Source organism: Nomia melanderi, chromosome 1, assembly GCF_051020985.1.
Source record: "Nomia melanderi isolate GNS246 chromosome 1, iyNomMela1, whole genome shotgun sequence".
Taxonomy (NCBI): Eukaryota; Metazoa; Arthropoda; class Insecta; order Hymenoptera; family Halictidae; genus Nomia; species Nomia melanderi.
Window position 1 is genome coordinate 13,488,322 of NC_134999.1, and position 15,251 is coordinate 13,503,572.

Consider the following 15,251-nt stretch of genomic DNA (forward strand, 5'->3'; position numbering starts at 1 on the left):
GGGTGAAAAGTAACTTTCGATTTAACCGAATTTCCTTACCATTAGAATATTCGAAACTGCAATATTTAAATTGCAACAAAAATCGAGGAGAAGAGAGTGGAGCAACTGGGCAGGCGAGTGAAAATGGACTGGGGTGAGATTCAAAGATACCAATCAGTAGAAAAGAAATTACCTTTAATGTACCTTATAGAATGTACAATTTCCCTGGAACATACGATAACACATTTACGTTAAGTGTCCAAACGTTCACGTGCCCTTTATATGGAAGAAGAAGGGAGCGCTAGAATAATATTACAAGATCGTTTCATCAAAATTTATTAATATCAAGTTTCGACTCATTACTACTTCCTGCGAAACGTATAAAGCATACGGCCGATTTTCATTTCCACGATCGACCGGCGTGATAACAGAGATTCCTAGGGGTGAACAAGGTGGAAATACGATCGTGGAAAAGTAATCGCAAAAGTGCTGAACACGTGAGATGCGAATGTACTTACACCCGTTTACGCTGTGTTTCATATTCCGCGAAAAACCTGATTAAGGCTTTTCCCCGCGTCGAAGCGTCGAAGCATGATTTTACAGAGATTGAAATGCTAACGAGAGAATTGCGCGTAACAATCGACCGCTGAGGTTCATCTAAAAAATAAATCGATCGTGATTCCTTCCGATTCGAATATTTTACGTTTCACTCTTAACCGCTAGTGTTCGGCAATGATAAAATAACTCTTTCTCGTATATATTATTGCGACGCGCGGCGACTATGCTAGCGACGTGTCGAGGGAAATAAATAATTGATGCGCAGCAGAAGACAGTGAACGGTTGCTTTTCCAATTTTTCGAAAAATATGATAGTTTAACTGTGATTTATCGTCGCATGTTCGGAAATGAACATATACGTGTTACCTTCAATTTTGAAGGACAAACATTGTTGTTATAATAAATGATTAATGTAAAACCTCGGATTTGATACTTCTTTAATTTGCAAGTGAAAGGAAAACTGGTGATCGGAGTAAATTAGAAACAATGATATAATGTTCCAATTAGTGTTTAATTTTTAATCGAAGCTCTGCAGATTTTCACTACCTTTCTACCACGAATACAATATTTATTCACCCTCGATCGCAGTGACCAAAAAGTGGTCCTAACACTAACTTTCCAAGCTTTACAATTTACTGATTGATTATTTATTGTTCCTACGTCGAATCGATTGTAAAATTTTTGTCGTTTTCGAGCGAACACGTTAGGTGAGGTTCTGTAATCGAATTATATTTTTGATCGATATTATCAATCAAATCGTATAATATCATTCAGGTAAACTTAATCGTTTATCGAATTCAAAATTCATCGAAACATATAATTGGAAGAGATGAAACTTTAATGTTGTATGCTTCTTGCATTTGATTAATTCGATTAATCAAAAGTAAAGAAATTTCATTATCAAGTTTATTTATCCTCGAGTGAGCCGCGGGCGAATGACAGAAATTTTACAAGGAATATTATATTGTTAAAATTAGTCTACGCGATCCTCAGTTCGAATTTTTTTCGATACGCCGTTGAATATTTACTAAATATAGTTATGTATACATATATGTGTATAATACTTGAATATTAATTGCATTGGCAGGACATTGCACGAGTGCGCTCGCTGCAGCCACGAAAACCTGTACCTTATAAGTACTTGCATTCGTTCATTCTTTCGATTTTCAATAAATAGTAATACACGGTGATACAACTGAACACGCAGCTCCTGTGAATAAATGTCCATTTGTGTAACGTTTCCGTTCTAGAATTCGATAAATATTTAGTATCGATGCATAAAGCACCACAATTGATATTAAACGGCGCGTTTACATTTAGCGATCCATTAAATTGTATTGCTCACGTTAATATTGCAATTTGAAGTCAAAATTATATCGTACATAATAATTCTGGATGACAATCTTTCTCTATAATAATTTCATGAATTATCGTAATAAGTAATGACATTCAAGTATTCCCAATTACGTGACACAACCTAAAACAAATCTTACGAAAAATTCAACGTTAAATCTTAATTATCACAGTATTAAGAATTTTCATCAGAAATACTGTAAAGACTGTGGCGCTTTACTCGTCGTTGATTCAAATTAAAATAAACTCTCAATTTCCTACAAAATAAACACTTATTATTCCCTCCGACGGAAATGTTTATAAGTAATACACATACAAGGATAAACAAAAAAGAAGTTGCCGTTAAACAACCAAATGGCAGAATAGATATCTACCGTCTTCGATCGAGAAAATAGTGCTCAACTTCTAAATCAGTGTTTCGAATCAATCAATTCTAATATCATCAATTCTATACGCATCATCGATTAAGATATTTAAACAAAAATATATTCACCGAGAAAACTGGGGAAGCTCGAGAAGCTTCGAGATTCCCAGAAAATAAAATAAAAAAGGTAAAGGTGTACTGATATTAACCGTTTCGTCCCTGACTATGAATTTTCTGGGAAAAAAATCTTACGGGTGCATTAATCGACAGAAACACATTTACCGACAATTGATTAGCACTTAAGCTGTCAGCCGTAAGCGAAGATCCCCGTGTGGTACCATTTTCCTTTGTCCAAGCGTTTTCTAGCTTTCCGGTAATCTCAAACGCTCGTGGTACCTGTGTATACCATTCGGGACGAAAGGGTTAAAATGTAATCGGTCGTTAAATTCGATTGAATTTCTCGATCGATGTCAATTCGCCATGCTCCTGGCATTTTTTCGTTCGCCACACTTTACATTCGCAGAAGAAAAAAAGGGAATAGAGATTGGCATACCGTTTCGGCACGGTTGACGTGGTTCCATACACGCGCAGCAAATATCATTCTAATCTAATGTCAGATCCGCACATGTAGTATTGACGTCAATTTAAAGTACTGCCGTAGACGCGAATGCGGTTAACGCTAAAACTACCGATCAGTTAAGTTGACTTTTCGAAATTCCTTTATAGAAACTCTAGGAGTGCATCTATTGAGGCTTTAATTGATTTACAATACGGTTCTCGTATTGCTAAATCAATTTTTTAATGATTTTCCAGAGAAACATATAGAGAAGGACGTTGGTTCAATTTGACTAGCGAAGTAATACTCCGTTTACCTCGAAAAAATTTTCGACGAGTGGCTGACTTGTTCTACCTACATACACATACACATATGTGGCTGGATTGTTATTATTCAAACGCGGTGCGCACCATGCGTAACAGTCGTACAAGTTTCTGTTGTTACGTTATAATCATTTATGTCCTGGACGTACTTTGAAGTGCCGTTTTCATTATGGCAGTGCCACGAAACAGATGTACTTAGATTTTTCTTTGAAACTTCATTTAATTGAATTTAAAGTATCGCATTTTATGCGCCAAGTGTTCGAAGAAGACTGTGAAGAAAATTTAAATTTAACATCTGTGTACTTTATCTTGAATAAGGGTACCGTTGAAAAATAAGAAAGTATAATTGCGTATTAAACGTTAAGACGGAGTGATAAGGGTAGATTGGTGCAGATAGTACGTACTAAGTTATCTAGAAAGTGTTTAATAATTATGAATAAAAAGCATTGTTGTGCATATATTCATTATGTTTTAATGGGCCTGATAGGTCAGATCAATTAAAGCTTTCAACTAATGGTTTTAGAAAGATAGACATGATTGTGGTTTTGATAAAAACACGTGAGAGGGATGATGGAAATTTAGAAATTTAAGTGTATTAAGCAATAGATGTGAATTTGAAATTTTCTATTATTGTGAGTTTGAAAAATTTTGATATCTTCTTGTTTTACAATAAATTACTATTCTGTTGTTTTAACCTTGTTTCAATCTCTAAGGATAAGCAATATATTAATAAAACAGTATAGAACAGTTAAAACTTCTGTTTATGTTTCTTACGTCTATAGAAATGTTTAAAGAAAAAGATTTGTCGAATAAGACACGTTTAAGTGAACAGATAATTACTACAGGGTTTTGATTTTAAAAATGAAGAAAAAAAGCATAAAAATCATACGTATTATTAACACTGAAAATTATTTGAAAGTCTGACACAGTTAATTTGTAGGTTAATTATACACTTTCTACTTAGATTAGAAAGTATTGAGATTATCACGAGCCCTGAATCTTTTCTTATGAAAATCTTACATGAACATCTCCCTACGTTAAGAACAGATGATTATCCAAAAAAAAGCAGAAACTATACTGAAGTTTTTATTACTCAAATGAATGATCATCGGTGAAAGAGAAAATCACTGCACTTTCATTATTAGACTATGATTATAAAGCACTTCTTAAATATTTTACTATAAAAACCGCAATAAAGCAAGTGTTAAAATAATCTTCCATCAAATTTCACATTATCTTTAAATCAGTTCACATCTAACGAACCTTCTCACCAACAACTTAATGTCTACCAGACATCAGTCATCAGCAATCTAATACTAAAAATTGAAAATTACAGAAACATTCGAAATCCATCCACTATCCACAATATCTCCCAACATCTTTACGTAAACGGAGTTTTAACATTTCCAATTTTTAATTTCATCTTACCAGAATCAAAGCTAAAAACATTGAAGACAGTGGCTGAGATTTGACAGCTAATGTCAAAGCCAATGTGCAGATCCGACTTAAAACAATGCTGTCCAACAGAAGCTCCAGAGTTCAAAGATTGTCTTCTTACTCCAGTATTTGAATAAACAAAATACGATATCCACGTAACGATGAAAAATTGTAAGGCGTTCCTGTTCGTGGACAGCATGGTTTTAAATACTTCGCAACTCGCTCATTGCACGACAGCTACAAACGTTTGAAGGCCCGTCCTAAAGACACGTTCTTTGCATAAATTATTGGCACGCGTGAACACGAGAGAAACGGGTACGCTAAGAAATGTATAGATAATAGAAGAACGATTGAAATCGTTAACGCAAGACAGCGTTGTTGTTGCCTTAACAAACAGCATTTGCGAATAGCAGCTGGAAAGTTTATTTACGCTCGCTAAAAAACATGGTGTTTCCAATGTCCGCGAAAATTGTATTTTACGTGCGTCCATCACAAGATTGAAAGGGAACCGAAGAGTTTTTGTACAGAAACAAATGAATCCGTCGGTAGCAGTTACTCGAACAAAAAAGTTAATTACTTGCACGAGTTACTTACGCATCGTTTCACTACACTTCACGAATCACTCAACATTTACGATCCTAAATTATATGAAAACTGTGTTACCCCATATTTTTTCCATTTTAATTTATACAAAATATATTAGTAAGGTCTAAATACGAACTTCTACAAGGTTACGAGTCTCTCGATGGATTTTCTTTTTCTGTTATTTAAAGGCTGAAGACAGTCATCATCACAGGATTATCAATACATCTCAGATAAAGCGGTATGCCTGTTGCATACGAATATCTGTTTTCTATGTTGTATCGTGATAACCTTTCTAATTACTTTGCTAATTTTTTCATGGAACTAATATAGTTTTCTAAAATACATTAATTTCTTAATACGCGTTACATGACTTATTTCATTACTCTGTGTGACGTGGAGAAATTTAGATAGCATCGAGACATTTAGGATACAATATTTTATTAATTTCTAATTTATGTCTAGTCATATTTTATCTTGTATATTGAAAATTAAATGGTATTCACTACAATTTTCTACAATTCTATAGTATTAAAATAAAGGTCGGAAAGTTTCAATATTCATTTGAGCCATTTACGTTTCGAAAATCTAAAAAATATGTTTAGACTGCAGTATCTTTTTATAATTGTTAATTACAAACTGTTAGAAATGATTGCCTCAAAACTAATTCGATTGAATAATAAATACGTGAAGCTCGAGTATAATTAATTTCGTGTAGAAAATAGTTAATATATTATGTACAAAAAGATAATATATTATTCTCCAATTATTAAATGGTTAAATTAGGGTATAGGTTACTTACTCGCAATTATATCATTATCGATAGATCAATTGTATTGATTGTATCGTTTAAAAAGGTGCCATTCTTGAATGACTAGAAAAGCAAAATGGCCTGAAAAGAATCGCCCAGATTTATGGGAACTGAAGGCCAATCTGCAAAAGCAGAGAAAGTAATTACACAGATAAATATAATATCGTATTCATTATATCGATAGAAAAATATTTTGAAGTCCTTATAGCTCTTAAAATACCGTGTAATTTATTAAATCTGTTGCTTAAGTAACAGATTTATCAGTGGCATCGTTGAAATATCGATAAAGTGAATATATATATGTATATTATAGAAGTATGACATACAAAATAACTGAAACAATTTATAATTTCAAATATAAAATTGTTATATATTAATATGACTTGATAAATATAAGAGAATCACTAAATAAAATAATAATAATCATAACAAGATTATTAATTCCAATTATAACGATTAATCTGGATATATTGAACATAAACTTAAAAAATGGAAGAAACAGTTACATATAATGTACAACTACACAAGAAACTGAAATAACAAGATAAAAAAGAAAATAGAGTAGACAAATAAAGACGAAGTGAAGAGCCAGAATATAAAAAGGAAAAGATGATAATTCATGGAGATGATTATGGAAGGACGTAAGGCACGTTTGAAGGCAGAGAAAGACGACGAAGGGTTGACAATATGTTTGTTAAAAGGAATGGAATTATAATAATAGAAAGCTGTACAGAGTAAAGTATAGGAATTGTAATTATGATAAGTAGATCAAGCTTATCCTGAGTATACAGAATGATTACCACGAAGTAAAGCATTTGAATACATTATATCCCGTAACCAGCTGATCAAGAAAGAATGAAATTTTACATGAAAAAGATAAAGTTGATTCGTTTGAGATCTCAATTTCAAGAAAATGAAGTTTGAACATTTATCGAATTGTGAGTGGAGATTATAAAACAAACGAACTGTAGAAGAAGACAAGAATTTAACAGAATATAATAAAAAAAGAAAATCAACAGTTGACACAACAATAATTCAGTATGAACGTACAAAATTTGAAATGAATAGAACAGTACAAGGCAACATGAAAATCGGAGCACAAATTAAGACTTACACCAATAATCTGTAGGACCAACTGATTAATTGGACTCGATGATGTCAATGTCTCAATTAGTTACTACTTATCATGTTCCTAGATGACACTTATACAAAGAAAACAAGAAAAGAACAAATCCCGTTATTTCATTCAACCAACACAACAGCCCAAGAAAACATTTTACATTTGTTTTTTTATATTAGAATTTTGCTTGTCATGACAAAACGCTTGTTCATTAAAGTCCTACGAATACAAGGATAAAAGAACTCATTCGAATATTGCATTCGAAGTGTTCACAGGTTTGAATTTCTACTCCGAAAGACCATGAGAATGACAATTTCGTTTTTATCATTTACCAGTGCTCAATTGTTGTTACGCACGGAATTTCCTATGCTATCGATATCTGAACGATGCTAGCGATCATTTACATCAGTAATATCCTCGAGTCTTGCGACGAGCGCTCATTCAAGCATTTCCAGCGCTTATCTCTTGCTGCAAAAAAACCCTTCGATTGACAAATTCTCAACGCGGACACAACAAGACAGAAGTCCCTTCGTACCGAGTGTTCTCCACCAATTTCGTTTTCGTGTCGATCGTGTGCACGTTAGATCCAAGGACACACGCTCGATATAAATAATGCGCCGTCAAGTGCCAGCCCCAAGGCGCGCAGCTTTTCAATTATCGATGGACGTACCTAATAACAATTTTCCCCTTCATACGTTCGTCGACTCGACGAACAGAATGTAAGTAATGGTCCTGTGGTTCAACGACGTCCACGAAATTACGTGCAATGAAGAAACTCGAAGAAACTTAACCCGGACCTAACCCAGCTACGGCTGGCACGCTTACGGACTAGGCGAGTCCTTCAGCAAACGCACCAAAGGATTCAGCTTACCGTCGTCCGAATTCTTGTACTCCTCGAGAAGCTGTAAAATAGACAGTTGTTCCTCTTTATTTCTGAAATTAACATTAAACGCGCCAGTACTCTATATTCGTGATTATTCATTGAAACGAGCGTGGTTGGTTTAGTGTTACCGTGTTCCTTGTATTGGTGAAGTATTGGGAATGTCTGAAAATAATTAGTGAACATTTGGGATCGAGGAATACAAGATTGCTAGGTTTATGGATTGTCGAACGAAACGTGAAGACGCAAATGTTACGGTTATTACTGATTACTAGTATAAGATTGATGAGAAATGTATGAAGACAGTGAATACAAGTCGAAATTAGAGATACCTTCGGATTTAAAAGATATTCATAACAAAATATTGCCTTTTACGGACAAAAATGAATTTTATGAAATTATCTGTTTAAGAGTTATTTGGGATGCTTGTCGGATATTTCATGTGACATGTATTTTTAAATAGATGGGTATATGGAAGAAGGTTATTTTTGAAGTACAGAAGAATTGATTAACCCTTTGCATTCGAGGGGTGACTCTCACTCACCACTTGATTTCATACAGTAAAACTATAAAATTTGATATTTAATATTATACCTTGTATAATGCATCAATTTCAGAAGTATTGAGATAAAATAGCTTTGTTCCTCAACGTACGTGAGATTTCTCTTCAAGTTGGTTTCATAAAATATTGTTTTTATCCTATTAGAAAATGTTAAAATATTTGTAGTGATAAACTTTCGAATGCAAAGGGTTAAAATAGAAAATGCTGTCTCTGGAAATAATGAAATGTTTTTTTAGATATTCCCATACAAATTTGTTATTTCAATAATTAGTTGAGGCTGATTACCTGATATTATGCGCTACGCATTTTTTACTTATACTTGTAAATAAATATTAATTGCGTGAAAGACAAAGTGTAAGTAAGATATACCTATAAAATGATTCATTTGTATTACCTGGTAAGACATTTCACAAGAGAGAATCGCCCTGGCCTCTGGATTTTGGTGCGTGGCTGCCAAAAGAGTGGGGAAAATGTACGACGTTAATCCTGGTGCCCCATAAAACGGGAAGGGCAAAGTACACAGCTGCTGGAGAACACTTGGTCCAGCCCCAGCTGATTGGAGGGTCAACTAAAACCAATTAACAAACACATCTCAAGCTTTGATTACTTTTTAACATCATTTTAAACTCTCTGAAACTATTTATAGCAAGAATAAATAAAATTGTATTTTATCTCTGTTTCCTGGTCCTCGTCCATCAACCTGTGAATTTACATAAAACATTGATTTATTAAGGAATTCCAGATATGGCGCTTGAAGTATAGGATTTGAAAACATCTATTTTTCGAAAACAATTTTTACTTGAGAATTGTTGTATATGTAACTTTATATTTAACTAATATATATTGCGTTCTTCAGTTTTTTTAGATGTAAGATACATATTTTATATATATTTTTATTTTATTTTAAAAATCGAAAAAAAGCTGAAGAACAATATATATATATCATTTCTAACATGTCTCATCAAACATCCAAGCGTTCTCAAAGTTTCGACCGGCAAGGGCAATTTTAAGAAAACAGTTTTATGCCAGAACCTTCACAAAAGCAAGAAATGTTTTCAATTGCAAATAACCCACATGAAGGAGCTGAGAGAAAAGTTAACGATCATCGGTCACGGAAGATAATTAGCTATAAGGAGTCTGTGTATGTTTAATTTCTTTAAATACCGTGGGAAACGATATATCCACAGCCCAGGTGACGGAAACTGTCTAGTCGAAGACAAGAAAACGTCCTAGGACACCTGCGATTCGACAAGTGTTCGCAACCAGGCTCATGCACCTGTGGAACAACCTCTTGCAGGAAGTACCCACATTATATGTTTTTCTTTCCCCACCATCTACTATTTGGTGATCAGGGTAAAATGGAATCTAGATATCGATCGATATTCTCCAGTGAGCGAAAAACGTCAATTGCTTTCAACGTATAATTGTTAGTTTCCAATAAAAAAAAAGTTAGAACACTTCATAGAACTAAGAACGTACCAGTAAAAGAAACTTGACTTTCTTGTTCGTTAATGTTAAAACGACGAATAAAAAAGATTTCCATATTCCTTCCATCAACATTCGCTGTAAAATATTTCATCGGAAACCATTTTCTTTATGTACCATTTTGTTGCGTTATTTTAGGACCGTTTTTACACCGCGTAAAACCGCCCGTTAGATTTACGAGAATCACTGGCACGTTCCCTAGTATTTTTATCGTGCTTGAAACGTTTTTGAGCTGATTAACTATTTCGCTGATGTTTACAGAAAATGTTCCCTGACGAAATCATGTTTCCGTTAGGAAATAAGGCCGGAGACATTTTCAATTAACGAACAGGAACTTAAACACCACTGTAAATAACATTTACCTTCCTCAAATTCAGTTTAAAATTTTCGTCACGAGTCTGACACGATATTGTAGAGGTTAACGTGTTAACACGTTGACTATAAAATATTTAGTAACATAAGCAGCTAGATAATAGCGTAATATGAATACTGTAACAGCAAATCATTAACACATTGACTGCCACGAGAATTTCTGGCATTTTGAATAGTAATACTTATTCGTTAATAACAGGAGCAAATGATATTGAAAATAATTATTAATGATTTACTATCACAGTAGTCATATTACGCTATGATCTAACTACTTATGTTACTAAATATTTTTATTTAAAATCAGATTCTTTATTATAATTGTTCTTCATCAATTTCGAAGCTCCGGTCATCGGTGACCACTGTGGCAGTCAACATGTTAATAATTTTTTCTAATACCATTTGTCTTTATTGCGAAACAATAAATATTACTATAATAAAACGAAATTATCGTAGCAGCGAACGTTAAATAAACAATATTACCGAAACAACCGTTTCATCTTCAGGGAACCATCTTCATCCCTAATTATCCCCTCGCTTATTTGACCAATAAAAGTCACAGGACCGGGAAACTGTCTTATATCAGGTGAAATGAGACATTTTTACCTGAGCCCGTGTTATCTCGCTGGAGAGAACAAAAAATAAAGCGAGGGCCCATAAGCAGAAGAATTAGGCTCGCGGTGGACAAGGGTTGTATCAGGGGTCGTTCTGTACCCTGTCTAATCTCGGCTGGCCATTTTTTCTTAATATACCCCGGGGCATAGATCGAATGCCAGAGTAATTCCTGAAGGTTCGATATCTCGAAAAAATGGGACACGATAGACGCGGAGAGGAAGAAAAGACGTGGCGACGTTCCCGAAGGCGCCAGGCCGCCAGATATTTTCACGTGCCAGTCTGCCCTGCGACTATCTCGGTGAACCGGAGAGGAACGCGTTTACCTTGCTATCTCCGCGTCAGCATACTATCGGTCAAAAATACCAAATTGATGCTCGTCGAGTGCCGTTACTCACGCTTTCTTCTTCTAATGTTTGTTTTTAGGCGTTTTTCAGCCGGCGAACGCCGCTTCGTATAAACACCCCGCGCATTTCGAAAAGTGAATTCAATTTAATGCGACGACTGACACGCGAATTTTGTTTGCGTTTGAAGTATCGTTTGTCTTGTTCCACGTAGAAGTGAATTTATTGATAATTGTTCGTATCGAAACTTTTGTATTTTATAGTGTGCCATGTGTTTGGTTATTTTACTAAATTTTGTTCGATGCTGTTCACCTCGATGCGATTAGTTGAAAACGATTAGATAATTATGGCAGTCAACGTGTTAATAATTCTATCTTTTAATGTAAGTTTAGTATATACGAGATTCACAGTAAAAGAGTTATTTATTGTATAAACGAACTTGGCACGAACTTTGTTTTGCTAAAAATACAGTTTTCATAGTGTAATAATTGTAAGAACGAAACAGTTATTACAGAAATGTAAAAAGTTATGGGGATATTGAGAGGAAATGTTCTTCGAGGCAGTGTTTCATCATCGTATCACGTTTATATAAAAAGTTTATATAAAAGGTTTTATATTTAAACTAGAATACTGGGTATTCTTATAAAAACATTGCAAGGAAATAATAACTGCTACAATTATCTGCTCATTGTTTACAACTCGTCTCCTTTCAAATTTGCCCCACAAATGTTTAATTCCCCCGATATTGCTTTCCCAAATAAAATATCGATACTCCTCTACAACAGATTAAGCGCCGAATGAAACGGTACACGCGACCAATGTTTGCTCTCGCGGAAAAGCTCATCTATATGCAAAGTCTGATATCGATGACAGGGGTTCGCCGAATACAATTAAAGAACAACAACTTTTGTTTTAAAAACACAATGGCCCGTCGAAGTTTGTATACCTTTTTTCACGCTCGATCGGAGGCTCCAACGTTTCATTGGTGGACAAGATTATTTTCCACTCAAATGGAAAATTATTAATAAATTTCGGATTTTATATTTATGAAAAATTTGGAAAATACAACATCGAACAACAGTATATACACAATATGAAGAAATAGATAAATTATCCAACGTATAATGTCTTTTATAATATATACCAGGAAAAATCATTTTCTACAATTTTCCTATTTTCCTAATTATGCGTTTGAACAGCTGAATTTACGTAAAAATCCGCAGTCTAATTATTAACCCCTTGCCCTATGATTTCCTTCTGAACGGTGATCGATCTAACTACTTTGTTATTAATAATTTTTTGAAAATAAGAGAAAATTCCAGTCGTATTCTATGTCAACGTGTACTCGAAGGTACAATCATTGATAACAGAGAAATAATATGTAACTTGCATTCAAACAAATAGAATAATGTTTACGTTTGTTAAATTCTATTTGAAATCTTCCCTACGAGTCTGACACGACATTGTAGGGCAAGGGGTTAATGTAGAAGCAATGCAGTGCCGTTGAACTATGTTTTGCCTGTCGTTTTCGAAAGGAAACGCGAATAAAACTGTTCGGGACGGTCTTGAAAGTTACATACGCCTGTTTGTCGTATGCCAGTAAACTCGGCGATAAAGCGGCCGTGGCTACTGAAATAGGTAGGGATAAATTGCACCGACTGCGAGAATATTCGTGAGGAATTTAGTGAGGAACCGATTAGCAGTTCCACTGCCCCGAGTAAAACTTTCAAGCAGTCTGCACATTTAATGAAACGCCCGACGATTGAACCGCGATTTCGGGACAATTCCGTCGGAACTTTGGCGAAGCGGTTCAACGGTCACGTAGCAACCCCCGATTTCGCTTAACCGACCTCTCCCTTGTCAGTAGTTTTCTGTTTATAAATATTGTACGCATTATTCATTTTTATGAATATATACTTAAAGTTTCTCTTGATATTTTAACGTGAGAATTGTTCTACTTTGTACATATTACCGACCCATTAGAAGAAAGCTTCTTTAAGACCAGTAATTTTTAAGAACGTTAATTACTCATTATTTTATATCAATTATTAGAGATAAAGTCATTCCGATGATTGATGTCCCTCTTGAAATCTGAGTCGATACTATTTATATGTATAATCAAGGACAGGATAGTCAAATTTCATAAAAAGCAGCAGACAAGTGTTTTGGTACTAAAATGCGAACACATTCGGAGTGTAGTTAATTCGATCAAACATTTCAGACCCTCCAATGAAACATTTATGTTTTAAAGCTAACGCATTCACGTAAAAATATCTTCGAGAAATCGATTTTATCTTTCGTCATCTACGCCATACTTAACCCTTTCGTTCTCAAATTGTTTGAACAATCCAAACAACGTATCTTTTCATCTTTGTAAGGTGGTATATATGTACAATGAAATAAATTCGTCACAGCTTCGATTACTACGTCCCACTACAATAACTAAAATAAAATATTATTCCACTAATTTTTATCTCAATCTTTCGATCGTTATCAATAACAAATTCGATTAACTAAAAAATTCAATATTCCCGTGTCCTCCACTACTATCGAAGTTTCAAGTGAACAGTAAATCCTGTGTTACACCATATAAATAAGGTAAAAGGAAACTTCTACATCATTTTTAAATATAAACAAAACATGAAACGGTATTTAACACTAGAACTACCGTACCAGTCAAAATGACTAGTTTTCAGTTTATGTATTTCGCAATTATTGATATCTTTGAAGCATTGTATATTCAAAATGATTTTAAAGATAGTTCCACTTGAATACTACAACGAATACCCAAAGAAATTGAAAATAATCTATTTTTACAATTTTTATATAGATTATATATCAATCGTATTAAATGCTCGCTTAGTGTTAATTTCACTGGAACTCTATTTTACAATAGAAGAATAATTTATAACAACAAAAATATCTCCTAGAATAGTAACTCACACTGTACAAATAAGAAAAACCGAACCATTTACGCACCCCTGATCGCAAATAAACACAAAATGGTATTTAACCCTTAACGCTCATACGTCACGCTGGGGATGACATATATTCGTTTTAAAACATCAGAAATTGCTTGAAAAGGTACCACACTTTAAGAGATGATAAAAATTCAATATTCTTACAACAATACTAAACAAAATAAATATAAAACCTTGAATTCTACCGCTGTGAATTACTTTAATCCACTTCCCTGAGAATAACTACTAATTTACACCCGACAACATTGAAAATAAATCGAGTGCAAAGAGTTAATCTAACTGCTACTCTATTTTATAATGTTATATACGTAGCCCTTTGTTTACGTTGAGAACGGAAGGGTTAAAGAGCCATCATACACGCCAAACAAGCCGTCCGTCAGTGGTCGCGCGGCGGACGGTCGATCCACCCGGTAGATTCGCGGCGGCAGCGCGCGCGGGCGAAGAAGGAAGAAGAAACTGTTAGACACAACACACTCAGCGGACCTCCCATCAATATACGGCCGAATGCAGTTAAGATATATTTACTCGGTTCCATTCCATACGTCAGACCGCGTGCACGCGCGCGATGCTCCGTCGGGAAGGGTGCATCAATCCAGCGAGCCTCTCGCATCGGGGGAATATGTACCGCTGAGTGCACCGGCGACGTCGCGCATTCGTCTTTCGTCGCCTTTTTTAAGGAGGCCCGCTGCTGCTGTCCCGAAAGTGCATCCGATACAGGCCGGGGAAACTGGAGGAAAAACGCTTTTAACCTTTAACTGCCGGCCGCTGATTCAACCGGTGAATTGTGAGGGAGCAAGGGGGCAGAGGGACAAGGGAGTGATGCTTGTTGCACGATTTATGCGTGTAACCGGACGGTGTTTTTAGTGGCAGGGAGGAAGGGAGCAGAAGGAAGGATCCAGGAACTGATTTCGGGAACCGACTTAAGCCCGTTACACA

At 34.9% G+C, this 15,251-nt stretch overlaps 1 protein-coding gene across 3 annotated transcripts in view; it reads right to left on the reverse strand.

Moving 5' to 3' along the window:
* Window positions 1-299: 299 nt before the first annotated feature.
* ssp3 (short spindle 3) overlaps window positions 300-15,251 on the reverse strand; it is a 48,581-nt gene continuing 33,629 nt past the window's right edge. For all 3 annotated transcript variants that reach the window (XM_031978155.2, XM_031978151.2, XM_031978152.2), the window contains exons 14-15: window positions 8,919-9,092; window positions 300-7,984 (exon numbers count right to left, since the gene is read on the reverse strand). In XM_031978155.2, the coding sequence (XP_031834015.1) occupies window positions 7,904-7,984; window positions 8,919-9,092 (255 nt within the window). In that variant the 3' untranslated portion in view covers window positions 300-7,903. The remainder of the gene's footprint in view (window positions 7,985-8,918; window positions 9,093-15,251) is intronic.